Source organism: Danio aesculapii, chromosome 10 (genome assembly GCF_903798145.1).
Source record: "Danio aesculapii chromosome 10, fDanAes4.1, whole genome shotgun sequence".
Classification (NCBI taxonomy): Eukaryota; Metazoa; Chordata; class Actinopteri; order Cypriniformes; family Danionidae; genus Danio; species Danio aesculapii.
In genome coordinates this window covers 15424343-15438898 of record NC_079444.1, presented here as the reverse complement: position 1 = coordinate 15438898, position 14556 = coordinate 15424343, and the positions used below count along the sequence as shown (strand labels likewise).

The following is a 14556-nucleotide window of genomic DNA, read 5'->3' as shown; positions in this document are numbered from 1 at the left end:
AATTAACCGTAAAAATAGCAAAATCACTTTAGTCATTTTAGACAGTATTAACTCATAGAAATAACAATATAAACAGTTGTTTCCAGTCCTCAGCCCTTCAGTTCCACTAAAGGTGTCCGTGACCTCTGACCTTGTTTGGTGGCTCCTGAAAATAGTTACAAAGAGAAAGGCAAATGCACTAAACATTCTTATATTAAGCAATGTGTTAACTTTATTTATTATTCAATAATCATCTTTAATAAAAATAATGAGAAACAGGATGATGAGAAAAGAATAAACGTTGATCCATGCTGAGACTGATTGGAAGGTAGAAATCCGAATCCTTCAGTACACTACTGTTTACCACTAATGTTGAATGTTGTCTTTTATATACAGTAGGTTAGGCTAGTAGTTTGTTATAGTAGAATTGAAATTTAAAAAGGGGTATTTAACAGAATACACGGCTACATAAGTCAAAACAAACAACTGTCAGCCATTTTTTTATTTTATTTTGAGGGTTTAATTATAGAATAAATTAAGAAAATTAAGTACTGTAATTTTACTGCAGTATTAATTCAAATTAAAGAAATATGACATAATAAATTTTATTTGAACTTTTGTGTGCTGTTGGCGATGTTTTTATTGACTCTAAAGGGATTTTGAGTCTTAATATGGCCCCAACTTGTGTTTCTGCAAATGGAATGATTTTTGATTACAACCCTTATTTTGAATCGTTTTGGAAAAATGCCATGTAAGTTCAACAATACACTCTGGGCAAATTTACTATCCTTTCGGTATGTTGGTGGCTGTTTTTGCCCCATTGACTTCCATTATAACAGCATCTGTTGCTTGCAAAAGTGTAAAAAGTACAAATTGTACCTCTTCCCAACAGAAAAACAATAAAATACATGATTATATGGTGTCATGGCTTTACAATCAAATAATGTCATTATAATAGAAGTCAATGTGGCAAAAACTGCCACAAACATAAAAAAGGGTAGTAAATTTTAACAAAACACAAGGGTTAAATATTACCCAATATGTTATTTAGATAAAGATAAGAATTATTATTTTTGTTTATGAATTGTGAATTATTATTATTAGTTTTTTTATTATTAATACTACATGTAAATGGTTTGCCTAATATGTGACTGAGACACTGTCACAAAAAAATCTAACTTCAAGTTTTTGCCCTAAATACGTTTTGCTAAATTTTCCTATGGAATCTAATATCAACAATCAAGTTTTTTTTTTTTTTAGCTCTGGTATTGTATAAAACTACTGTGTGTATTTTTAGGTTTATCACTGATTGCTGTTGATGAGGCTCATTGCATTTCTCAGTGGGGTCATGATTTCAGAAGTGCGTATCGGGAGTTGGGGAAACTCAAGAAAAATCTCCCCACTGTAAGTCATATTTAGTTTTTAAAATACTGAATGATTGATGCTGCTCTTTTTATACATGTTATTCCAAACCCTCTTTATTTTTGATCAGGTGCCTTTTTTGGCACTCACGGCTACCGCAAGTCCATCTATCCGTGAGGACATCATTAATAGTCTTCATTTGATCAATCCCATGATTACCTGTACCTCATTTGACCGACCAAACCTTTACTTGGATGTCAATCGCAAGTCCGGGGACGTCATCCAAGACCTTAAACGATTTCTTGTTAAAAAGAAAAGGTAGGTCATGTCGATTCTACTCAGCATCATTCATTGCATATGTTTGTTTTAGCTTTTAACATGTGAATTGTTTTAAGATTGTCTTATGGAGTAGTTTTCAATTCATTTTAGACCTTATCAAACTTCCAACGGGGCTGCAAAACAAATGGTTTAAAACAATGGAAAACAACCTTTTAAATTAAGATAAAACAAGCTAAAAATCTATCTGAAGTATGACATTATTTTTATTTGAACAAATTTTCTCAACTAATGCCGATTTTTAAATACAAGCATTCTCAATATCTTGAATCTTGATGTGAGGTGTTTATAAAAGTGTAATTTTTAGGCTTGATATGTTTGAATATTTATATAATTTTATATTTAAAAGTGTATATATTAACATATAATTAAAATAATAATATTTAAAAATTAGTGCTGGGCAAAGATTAGTCACATCAAAAATAAAAGTTTGTTTTGACATAAGATATGTGTATTTATTATGTATATTTATTATGTATATGCAATATATATATACACATACATAGGAATAAAACTATCAAAAAAAATTGTTACATAAATATTTCAGTTTATATATAATTTGCAGGGGTGTGAACCTACACTGGTCTCACGGTACGGTTGTGATTATGTCATCGATTCGGTTCAATTCCATATATTTGTGCATTGACGATGCTTTCCATACACCATTAGATTTTTTTCTTCACAACACAAGAATTAAAATTTATTTATACTTATGCAGTATATTATTTGTAATACAATTTTGTCCTTTAATACATGCAGTCAGATATATAAACTGTACCTTTAATTTAGCTTCTACAGTGCAACAGAATTATAGAGAAAGGACAAAAAAAAACAGAAATCTTTTAAAAATAGAAGTTAGTAGTGAATGCAAATATGCAAATTGACAAGTGTACGTGCAGGTATATTACTTTATACAATGTTATATGTGCTGCTGTTATGTGCAAATTGGCATGTAAAGTATGACTGTATCAAACAAAACTCAAATACAATAACAGAAAACAACGTGAGCATTTATAGCAAATAAACTAATGTAAATATTATTCCACTTGCTTTTTGAGCATTGTTGAGCATGTTCTTACATCCCTATGATTGGTCATTTTGATCACACGATCATCAGAAAGGGCTGTGATTGGCTTTTAAACTGTCAGCACTGTTCACCGGTGAGTGACACGGACACTGAAGAATGCACGGTAACCGTCTGTGTGCGCGCAATAAAGCTCACATTGCGCAGCTATTACAACTGATCCATGATCGACACCATGGAGAAAACTTGCTCTGCAGACTTACTCGTGTCAGGATCTACAAGTATCATTTTAATAGCGATAGAGGAGAGGAAAAGTTACCTTACAAGCATGCCAGCAGTTCAAAGGTCCAAAGTAAGAGAGAGACAGAGAGGCAGACAGAGAGAGTGCTTTCATTTTCTCCCTAGCAGTAAAATAGTGTCTCCTGGTTCTGCTGTACTTCAGTTTCAGTGAAAGACTGTTTAGCAAACATGCGTGCAGTGAATTGTGCAAAGTTGTCTGCCTTTTTAAAGTAGTAGGAGCATTTTAATTACTTGCCCTCACCACGAATAGTATTCTGATATATATTTCTGATTCATATGAGATAAATGACGTTAGTACGTAATAACTGCTGATGATCTATTAATGAACTGATCCACATCTGCATTGCGGTGCATTGATGAAACCAATTAATTTTGACACCCCTAATAATTTGTATCATATACATACAGATGACGTCAGAATTATTAGCCCCCCTGTTTATTTTTCCCCCAATTTCTGTTGAACAGAGAGATTTTTTTTTTCAACACATTTCTAAACATAATAGATATAATAACTCATTTCTAATAACGGAGTTATTTTTATCTTTGCCATGATGACAGTAAATAATATTTGACTAGATATTTTTCAAGACACTTCTATACAGCTTAAAGTGAAATTTAAAGGCTTAACTAGGTTAATTAGGTTAACTAGGCAGGTTAGGGTAACTTAAAGGGGCTAATAATTTTGACCTTAAACTGGTTTTTAAAAAATTTAAAACTGCTTTTATTCTAGCCGAAAGAAAACAAATAAGTCTTTCTCCAGAAGAAAAAATATTAACAGACATACTGTGAAAATTTCCTTGCTCTGTTAAACATCCTTTGGGAAATTTTTTAAAAAGAAAAAAAATCAAAGGGGGGCTAATAATTCTGAGTTCAACTGTATATATTTTATATCCATATATAAATAAACATTCTTAAATATATGCATGCATGTGTTTATTTATATATACGTAATAAATATACGCTTAACACACATATATTATGTCAAAACAAACTTTTATTTTAAATGCGATTAATCGCGATTAATTTTTACCTAGCACTAATAAAATGCATTTAATTAGTGAAAAACATTATTTTAACTTGCCAAACTGACCAAAATGTGATACCATCACACTACAAACAACAGCAATATAACTAAATCTGTTGGGGAATTTGCTTAGACTCATCTCAGTTCAATCCTCTTTACTCAATCCTCTTAATCTTCTAACTCAAATCAGAGTCCCTTATACACATTACTTTTTATAACGTGTAGTAGTGTTCAATCATTATTGTTCTGGTAAGTGTGACTTTTGTTTTGTAGGGGTGGTTATGAGTTTGAGGGCTCGGCCATTGTGTACTGTCCATCAAAGAAAGAGGCAGAGCGTGTGACAGCAGCTCTATTCAAACTGGACATCCCATGTGGAGTTTATCACGCCGGTCTGAGCATCAAACAGAGGAGAGAGACTCAGCACCAGTTCATGAGGGATGAGATTCAGGTGAAACTTGATTTTGATATTGAAGTGAGAAATGTAGATTTTTGTGGTCATTTTCTACCCTTTGTTACTCATTCCATTTAAAAGCTGCCATACCTTTAACACTTACATATGTAAATGATTTCTATTATGATTGGTTCACCTACTATTATGACTCACATTGTCAAATATCAGGGTTTCCACATTATTTTTTTGTCCCATTCGATAGATTCTTTCATGAGCCATAATTAATCACTTTAAAGAGCCTCTATTATGCATTTATAAAAGGTCATATTTTGGTTTTGGAGGTCTCAAACAACAGGCTGATATGCATGCAAGGTCAAAAAACACTTTCATTGTCTTATAATATGCATCTTTTTACCTAATTATCCCAACGACTCCTATATGATTTGTTCAGCGATTCATTTATTCCCAAACCCCTCCCTAGAGCGATGCTAATCTGATTGGTCCGATGACCCAGTCTGGGACAGAGAGAAACGCCCACCACGGCTTATCAATATCGTTGAAATAGTCAAAGTGCAGAGTATATGTGTGAGCCCAATGCAGTTGCACCAGTATATTGCTCTATTCTTAACAGTTACACACATTCAGTATTAATCCACACAGTGGCAAAAGCTGAACTATTTTTAAACTTGACTGCTGCACGGATCAGCTGACGACAAATGGCAGAGGATCACGAGCTCACTAACGCGTTAAAATCTGTAAACAAAGCGGCACGTGCCGCGTTTTCGACGTGGCTTTAGACGCGATATGTGACTATATAGTTAACCCGATACAGTACAAGCCACATGGAGTGGTTACAAGTAACAAAACACAATTAAATACACATTTTGCAAGCTAGTGAAAACAAGGAGGCAACGGTTTTAATCGCACTTACTTACACTTGTGAAATGGAGAAAGAAACTGGCCAATGAACTGTGTACTGTAAAGTCCCATACTTCAGTTGTTTTTTCTGATCCTTCTTTTAACAAACGGCCGATGAATCCCCTGTTGTAAGCGTGTAGACTGCTGTAGCAGTCATCAGAAAAATGACAAGAACACAGCTCAAGACTCCAAAATAAATTCTTTTTAAATGTCTGGGTAAAAAAACAAGAGCTTTTTTTTTCCGATTTGAACACAATGGCTGCGTCCGAAATAGTATATACGTTCGTACTATATAGTACAGCCGAGTAGTATGTCCAAATTTATAGAATTCGAAAAACGGTATGTGAGAAGTACCCAGATGACCTACTACTTCCAGCGAGATTCTGAAGTGCGCAGCCAATGGATGCTTTGCTATCCCATGATACACCACGAGAGAATTCATGAATGGGAGTGAAGCGGGTGTGTCCCATGATAATGACAAAATGGTATCCGTAGTACGTCCGAGCTCCATTCATATTACTCATGTTCATACTGTATAGAACATATCTTTCTATAGGTTGAGTAGTAAATTCAAATGCAGTACCTACTGAGTATTAGGAGATTTCGGAGACAGCCAATATATTTTATTTTGAGAAACATTTTAAATATTTAGGAGCAGTAAACATGTCAGGCTAAATAATTAAAATAAATCATTGACTTCTGGTTTCTTTATTAGTTGCAAAAACACTGATTCCTTTACCATTAAAAACTGCATCTTTGGATATATTTTCTGCTGTAGATACTGTTGTCCTAAAAAACAAAAAAAACAAAAGAAAAAAAACTTTAACATATACCTTGGGAACAGTTTAACAGAAAATGTTGACGGTTTTAAAACCTTGCTTTTTCCAAACTGCGGTAAGCGTTGAAAACTGTTATCGTCCCATGCCTATATCTAACCCACAGTAGATCCAAAATGAACAAAGTTTTCAGTGGACTGGAATGAGTGAATAATTAGGAGCAGAATAACATTTTTTTTGTGTGTGAATTAATCCTTTAAACTTCACATTTAAAACTTAGAATGGTACTTAGTAGTAGCACAGTAGCAATTCCAGTTTGTTTATTTACTGTCTAGTAACAATATTATGTGATGTTTAAGATTAATTTCAATAGTTCCAGTATGTCGTTTCTTCATGGTTTTGTTGGCAGTGTGTGGTGGCCACAGTGGCGTTTGGGATGGGCATCAATAAATCTGACATCAGGAAGGTCATCCATTATGGAGCTCCAAAAGAAATGGAGTCCTACTATCAGGAGATTGGCAGGGCTGGTAGAGACGGGCTGCCTAGTGCCTGTCACGTCTTATGGATGCCAGGAGATATGGCACTGAATAAGTAACGACTCATACTTATTTATCTTACTTGCTCAACTTACCAGATTAATTGTTTTTCATAAATTCACATTAAAAATATCTACTGTTTGTTGTCCCAAAGATTCATTCTCAACCAATCCAAAAAGGAGCGCTTCAGGAGTTACAAAATAGACATGATGGCAAAAATGGAAAAGTATCTGAACTCAACCAAATGTAGAAGAAAGTAAGTGAATTTCATTTTTGCACAAAGTCATGAAACCAGTCCAAAATATAACTTAAAAAAAACAACAAATATTGAGATGCATTGAATTAAGTATTATATTTAGATTTTGCTTTTGCTTTATAGTAATTTGATTTAAAGGCACAATATTTGATTTTCACCCAATAAGTGCACATATCCACAACAAACATGGGTGTAATTTGAGGACGCAGTGACCGAGTGTGGTATCATGGGAGTTGTAGTCTTCATTACATATGGGACTCTTGCAGAAATCATGTTCTAAGATAAGCTAATGTGTTCCAGACTTATTATCATTGTAGTATAAAGTAAAGTAAAACTAAAAGTCATTTAAGTGGAATAAAAACGCTGATGAGAGATGCAGCACAAAAAGCAGCAGAGCTTTTATTATGCCACACACCATTGCTTGTGTTTTTTCCAATAAGAAGCAGCGCTGTTTTATAATACTAAATACTTTTAAGAGTTCTGTTATAATGCTGTTTTTTGCAGTTTTGATGTTACCCTGTTTTATATATACAGTATGGGACATTCTACTAGAAACTGACATTTTCACTTTATAAAAAATGTGGCAGGGCCTGACTCAAGCTTGTCGTCTTCAAAAAATCATACAAAAACAAGCGTAAAATCATACAATTCAATGATAGAAAGCATCCTTGATCACTGTCAGCTTTTTCTCCGTCTAATGATGTCACTTCCAAGTCAAAGTCTTAAATGTGTATTGCACACATTTTATGTTAAATTTAATGCAAATGTGACAGGACTGACAGAAACATGGAGACAATTGTAAATTTATTTGTATTATATATTTTTAATATTTATTTGTAGAATTCATTCATGTTTTTAATCAATTGATGATGTGAACTTAAACTTGCTATTTCTGAAATTATTTTCTAAATAACAGTTTTAGCGTAACAAAACTATTAAAGCTGTAGGTTACATTGGGCTGAGGACAAGGACAATGACAGTTTGTAAAGTGTTTCCAATAAAGAACAAAAACCGGAGAACCAAATGAATGAAATATTCTTTACAGAACCATCAACCATCAGTCCATTTTAGAAATTTTTGGGATGAAATACTTTTTATTCACTGTATTTTATGTTTTTTTTTTTCAGGGACAGATAATGTACGTTTCTGGTAGAATGTCCCATATATAAAAAATGGAAATTGAGGGTGTGTGATGTCATTAGCATGGTCACACAGTGCAAGTCAGTCGTTAAATTAGCTTATTTCTCTAAATTTGAACATTCTTTGAAACATTTGGAATTACATTATGCAAGTACATAAGTCAGCAAAATATATTTGACTGTTTAAAAAAAAAAAATTGATACAAAAAGAATACTAGTTGTGCCTTTTAAGTAGTGTATTTGAATTTTTTATATTTTGATTTACAGTTATTTGATTTAATATATTGCTTTAATTCATCAAACTCTGTTGAGACATGCTTTTTTAATGCAAATTTGATTACATATCTGAACAAGATGAATTATGTCCTAGGTTGATTTTGTGTCATTTTGAAGACAAGCGTCTTAGGAAAGTGACGTCTGGAATTCTGGGTAGCAGTCAATGTTGTGATAACTGCCGGTCAGGGTGAGTAGATATGTTCTCTGTGTTTTCTTATTGTTCTGATCTTCCTGAAGGTATGACTTATTTTTATTGTGGATTTAGTGTGAATAAAGAGGATCCAGAGGTGCTCCAGCAGGACTTTGGCTTGTGTGCGTATCAATTGATAAAGGCCATCAGTGCTATGGATGAGAGGTTTGGCATCACAGCGCCCATCCTCTTCCTGCGTGGTTCAGTAAGTCAAACAGAACACCGTTAAACACCCAGTAACATACAAAATCAAACATGGAATGAGTTCAGACCGCCTTGAACATTTTGATCACTAGCCGAAAACATTTTGTTTCATTTGCGAAATTCACTTTAGAACAGTCGGCAGCAAGCTCTTCGCAGTTCTCACATGGTCGCCCACTAAAGCTAAACAAAGCTGCGCCTGCTTAATTTCTGGTTGGGAGACCACATGGGAAACTAGGTTCCTGCCGGAAGACAAGTTAGGGGCTGATCACACTAAACGCAATTTTCCGTTCTGAAAACGCAAGGCGCAACACACTGCCTTTTTGTGTTGACAGGAAAAAAATAAGTGCGGTGCGCTTTTTATGTTGCTAGACAATGACTGAGTCAGCTGCGTATTGTGCGTGACCGTTGCTGTTGATATTCTTATATAATTATAAAATAATATTTAATAACATTGTAATATTTACAGTTTGTGAAGTCATACAGCTCCAGATAACTCAAAACAACAACCACTCATCTCTCCTCCATCTTTAAAAGCCTTTATTTGATTAGAAAATGAAAAATACAAGAGTGACGTAATGGGTTTCTTCTGCTAAATGTTTTTTCAGGCACAGCTTACAACAGCAAAAATGTTAGCCACAGCAGGCGGTTAAAACACAAGGTGCGCAGGGCACATAAGCAGCGCACAAAACGCTCACTGCTGTTAGTAAACACTTCAAAAAGTCACCTTTCAGCGCAAAAAGGCGCCTTCGGTGTGATCAAGGCCTTAGAGAGGTTAGCAGGGGGGCGCTCACCCTATGGTCTGTGCAGGTCCTAATGCCCCAATATAGTGAAGGGCACACTATACTGTCTGTAAGCGTTGTCTTTCGGATGATACGTTAAACCGAGTTCCTGACTTTCTGTGGTCATTTAGATTCTCAGGATGTCCTTCGAAAAAAGTAGAGGTGTGTCTCCGGTATCCTGGCTAAATTTACCCACAGGCCTCTGTCTATCATGGCCTCCTAACCATCCCCATATTATAATTGGCTTCATCACATAGTCTCCTTTTCACCAATAAGCTGGAGTATGGTGTGCAGTCTGATGCAAAATGGCTGCCATTGTGTCATTCAGGTGGATGCTGCACACTGGTGGTGAATGAGGAGGTTCCTCCCAAAATGTGTAAAGCGCTTTGAGTACTCAGAAGAGCAATATATAAATGCAAGGAATTATGAACAAACGTGAAACGGCCCCAGTTTTATTGCAAAATGGCTGACTTTGTTGAAATGGTAAATGTGCTTCATGTGATAAGGAAGGCTGAAAAACAGCATGGACTCATTTGGCGCTGATCAGATCCTTCAGAGGAGCACGCAGCTTGGAGAGAGTTTCACCAACTCTTCCAGAAGCTGCGACTGGATGATGGACGCTACAAGAGCAAGCTCCTGACTGAATGATGGCCACTACTAGAACAAGCTCATGATTGGTGAACATATTCAGAATGAAAAACTTGAGAGATTTTTAAACTTGAGAGATTTGCGCAAATCCCACATTACCATAACACAGTCATTTGCTTGAATCGTGTAATTTTCCCAAATAGCGTTGCAGAATTGCTATCCCGTCTTTGCACAGACCTAACATGGAAATAACTTGTGCTTAATGCTAGAAGAGTTCCAGTAATCAATAACTGAAGAAAAAATGGTTCATGAAGAGACGGGTTTGAAAACTTTCAAGGTCAATTAAACTTATTTTGTCCACTGAGAAACATGCTAGTGTCTTCTTTGGCGTGAAAGTCCAGGGCAAAATGGGAAAAAATATGGCGTTTAGGGAAATGTTTTTTCTTTGAGTAGTGTCCATTAGATGTTAAACTTTATTGTAATACTATCATCATCTTTTCAGTTATCAAAATATGAGATAAGTGAAAGAATTCCAGGTGCCCCATACTTTCACTGGAGGAATGAAGGAGACATCAGGTTGAGTATGCTGGGTCCCCCAAGTCAAAACCACCTTACTATATCAGTTCATATCAGCATATCAGTTCATATCAGCTGATTCTCCAGCATACTTTTCCAACTTTTTTGTGTGGAATATCCCTCCCTCCAATGGAATTTTAACAATCATATGCATTCAACATACATGCGGTTCTGGTCAAGTAAGAACACTTTCAGTATCATATGATGTTTTTCTCAATGATGAATAGCCATTTTGTCACTGTGCTCTACCTCACATGATTCAGGATATATAATTAAAAGCATATGATCAATGTGTATGACTGACCAAGTGTGCATGGCATCAGGCACATTTAAAGCCAGTCTGGGTAAAAGGTTAACTACAAAAATGCATGAATTTATATATGTTTACATGCATCCAGGTCAGTGTGGTAATATTAAAATTATAAAATACACTTCAACAGTTGCAGTTCAACAGCTGTCCTCAGTCTGAAAAGATGCATCACAAAATTATAGTCATGGTTGAAATGGCTTCAAATACACAAGAATCCAAAGAATGAAATTGAAAAACCAAAGAATTTGTTTAACCTGATGGATTTTTCTGAAGAACTGCAGACAGTTTAACTGTTCAGGACAAACAAGGGCTCATTAACAACTGGAATTATTTTTGTAGACTACATGTAAACATATTTATTTGTGAAATTTCTTGTTGAGATCTTATTACTAAATGGCTAAAAGCATGTAATTTGTATAAACCATCTTGGCTATGTCAAAACTTTTTTTTGCAAAGCTTTGACTTCAACTTGCATTACTAGCTATGTTTCCATCCAAAAATGTGAATTAAATTTATGGGCAAAACGGGAATAGGGCATAAAAGACTTGTGAATAAAGCAACGAGTCAAAGAACAAAATCGTCACTTCGCGATAAACTAGTGCCAAATATCTAAAATTAAAAAGGAATTTGCTGTAGTAGAAGCTGCGTCAATTTTTTCTTTATTATGTTCCATACAAAAATGTAAATAAAATTTATGGGCAAAACTGAAATATCACATATTAGACATACAAATAAAGCAGTTTCTATCCAACGAGTTAAAGAACAAAATCGCCACTTCGTGATGAATTGGTGCCAAACATATACATTTAAAATGGAATTTGCTGCAGTAGGAGAAGCTGCATCAATTTTTTTTCATTATGTTTCCGTCTAAAAATATGAAAACGGTGTAGTTCAGTTTGTAGTGTTTAAGTTCAGTTCAGTTCAGTTGAGTTCAGTGTGGTTTAAAAATCACTTCTGAGTGTCCAAACACTGAAGAGCAAATCCAACGATGCGCAGCTCTACAGATCCCAAACCATTCAAGCCAGTGGCGACAGCGGAGAGGGAAAAAAACTTCACTAATTGGCGACGTGTAGAAAAAAAACCTTGAGAGAAACCAGTTAGGCACGACCATTTTAATCTCTCCGCTGGCCAAACGTCTTGTGAAGAGCTGCAGTCTCAGTGGCGGAGGCTGGAATATCACATAAAACACTTGCGAATAAAGCGGCATTTCGATACGACGAGTCAAAGAAAACAAAACTGTCACTTCGTGTTAAACTGGTGCCAAATATCTACAGTAAAAATGGAATTTGCTGCAGTAGGAGAAGCTGTGTGAATCTTTTCTTTATTATTGCCTCAGAAGACAATGCCGACACACAATAAAAGCATGATGGCGTTTAAAGGCGTGAGACACAGAGCACAGACAATTCTGGTGGTTATGGCATTTTAGAATGACCAGAAGAACATTTCAGATGTTTTACTATGTGCTCAGCCTGCTGGTTTGTTCATACACACACATTTTTATAATCGCATAATCTCTTATAACAAAATCACAAGACTTTTTTTTAATACGCATACTGGAATTTGTTTGATAAAAGCGTTGCCATCGTAGTCTATGCACACTTTTTTTATCATATAAAAAGTTTATCCTACTCAGTTATCTTATGCGCCTACATTTTTTATGCACACAATCAAAATTTACGCGAATTTTTTATGCGCATATTCAAACTGCATAAAAATAGGTGGATGGAAACAAAACGTGTTTTCCAAAATGGTACATTATACTGTACACTTTGCTCTTATCCACTTTATACTTATGCACTTATACACTCAACAGCATAGTATATGAATGTATTTTCGTCCCAAATGAAACACATTTTTTTTACTAAGCGGAAACTCGTTTCCATTTGCCGGTGGCCAAATTAGTGAAATAAATGACCAAACTACCAAATAATACCTGCCATGAGTAAAATCGCATTCACCATCAGGAAGCGGTACAAGCACTAGAAAAACAAGAATTTTGCTTTCACAATCCAAATGCAATAAAGTAATCCAACATCAATGCCTGAAAGCTTCGCCCCTACCACTACGTGAGCAAAGCAGCTGCTGGTGAGTGCATGAAGTGTCCAATATTACACACTTCCATTTAGTGATTGAAAGTGCATTATCCGGGTATTTAAAGTGCACTTATTCCTTTTAGAGTTTTCAGTGTGAATGCACTATTTTTACTATAAAATGGCATAGATTAGCGCATAACTATGTGTTTGGGACGCACACATTCAGGTATTTTGAGTTATTTGTTATTTTTCACATTTAATTAATGTAGAGTTTAAAAGCAAGAAAATTCCCACAATATTTCCAAAAATATTTTTTTTCTGGAGAAAGTCATATTTCCTTAAACGGACTGTTTACATTTTTTTAAAAACAAATTGTAAGGTCAATATTATTAGATTGACCACAGAGCAAACCACTGTTTGTCCAATAATTTGCCTAATAAACCGAACTTGCCTAGTAAACTAATTAACCTAGTTAAGCTTTTTAATTACACTGCTGAATACTAATTTGTTGCAAGATAACTAACAAAGTTTTATGTGCTGTCAAAGACATTAGTTGTTAGAAATTAGTTAAATAAATAAAACTATTAATGTGTAATAAGTAATGTGTATCTATATAGCACGTTTATTGTGTATGGTCATACACACAAAGCGAACAATCATTAGGGGGGTCTCGCTACACCACCACCAGTGTGCAGCATGCACTTGGATGATGTGACGGCAGCCACTGGTCAACGGCGCCAGTGCGCTCAACACACACCAGCTATAGGGGGAGTGGAGAGACAGTGATAGAGCCAATTCAGTGGTCGGGGATGATTGGGAGGCCGGTAAGAGCTGTTGGAGGGAATTTGGCCAGGACACCAGGGTTACACCCCTACTCTTTACGAGATGTGCCATGGGATTTTTAATGACCACAGAGAGTCAGGACCTAGGTTTAATGTCTCATCCGAAAGACGGCGCCCTCTGACAGTATAGTGTCCCCTTTACTTTACTAGGGCATTAGAACTCACACAGACCGCAGGTTGAGCACCCCCTGCTGGCCTCACTAACACCACTTCCAACAGCAACCTAGTTTACCATGTGGTCTCCCATCCAGGTACTGACCAGGCTCAGCCCTGCTTGGCTTCCGTGAGTAACCAGTCTTGGGCTGCAGGGTGATATGGCTGATATTATGGCTATTGTTTAAAAATGTGTTGGAAAAAAGTCTTCTCCAAGTTAAATATCACTCTATGTTAAATATCACTGTGAAATATTTTTAAATAATTACAATAATTTTGACCAACTGCATATCTCTGTTTTAGAGTTCTCAGCGGGTTCCAGATCGCTTTCGGAAGCACTCCCTTTTTGGTATTGGCAGGGACGTCTCAGAAACTTGGTGGAAAGCTCTTGGCCGAGAACTTATTGCTGAGAAATATCTGATGGAAGCCACAGGCCACAGCAAATTCACCACTCTCTGTAAAATCACACCCAAGGTACTGGTTAAAGAATAATGATGAATTAAATAAAGTGTGTTTCAAGGGGTGTCGCTGAAGGAGAAGGAAAGGTGGAACATTAATTTCAGC

At 35.6% G+C, this 14556-nt stretch overlaps 1 protein-coding gene across 2 annotated transcripts in view; it reads left to right on the top strand.

Annotated features, from left to right (window-relative positions):
* wrn (WRN RecQ like helicase) overlaps positions 1-14556 on the top strand; it is a 79123-nt gene that overhangs the window by 24189 nt on the left and 40378 nt on the right. For both annotated transcript variants that reach the window (XM_056466745.1, XM_056466744.1), the window contains exons 18-25: positions 1277-1383; positions 1472-1659; positions 4299-4473; positions 6520-6701; positions 6801-6902; positions 8412-8504; positions 8583-8712; positions 14296-14466. In XM_056466745.1, coding sequence (XP_056322720.1) covers positions 1277-1383; positions 1472-1659; positions 4299-4473; positions 6520-6701; positions 6801-6902; positions 8412-8504; positions 8583-8712; positions 14296-14466 — 1148 coding nt within the window. The remainder of the gene's footprint in view (positions 1-1276; positions 1384-1471; positions 1660-4298; positions 4474-6519; positions 6702-6800; positions 6903-8411; positions 8505-8582; positions 8713-14295; positions 14467-14556) is intronic.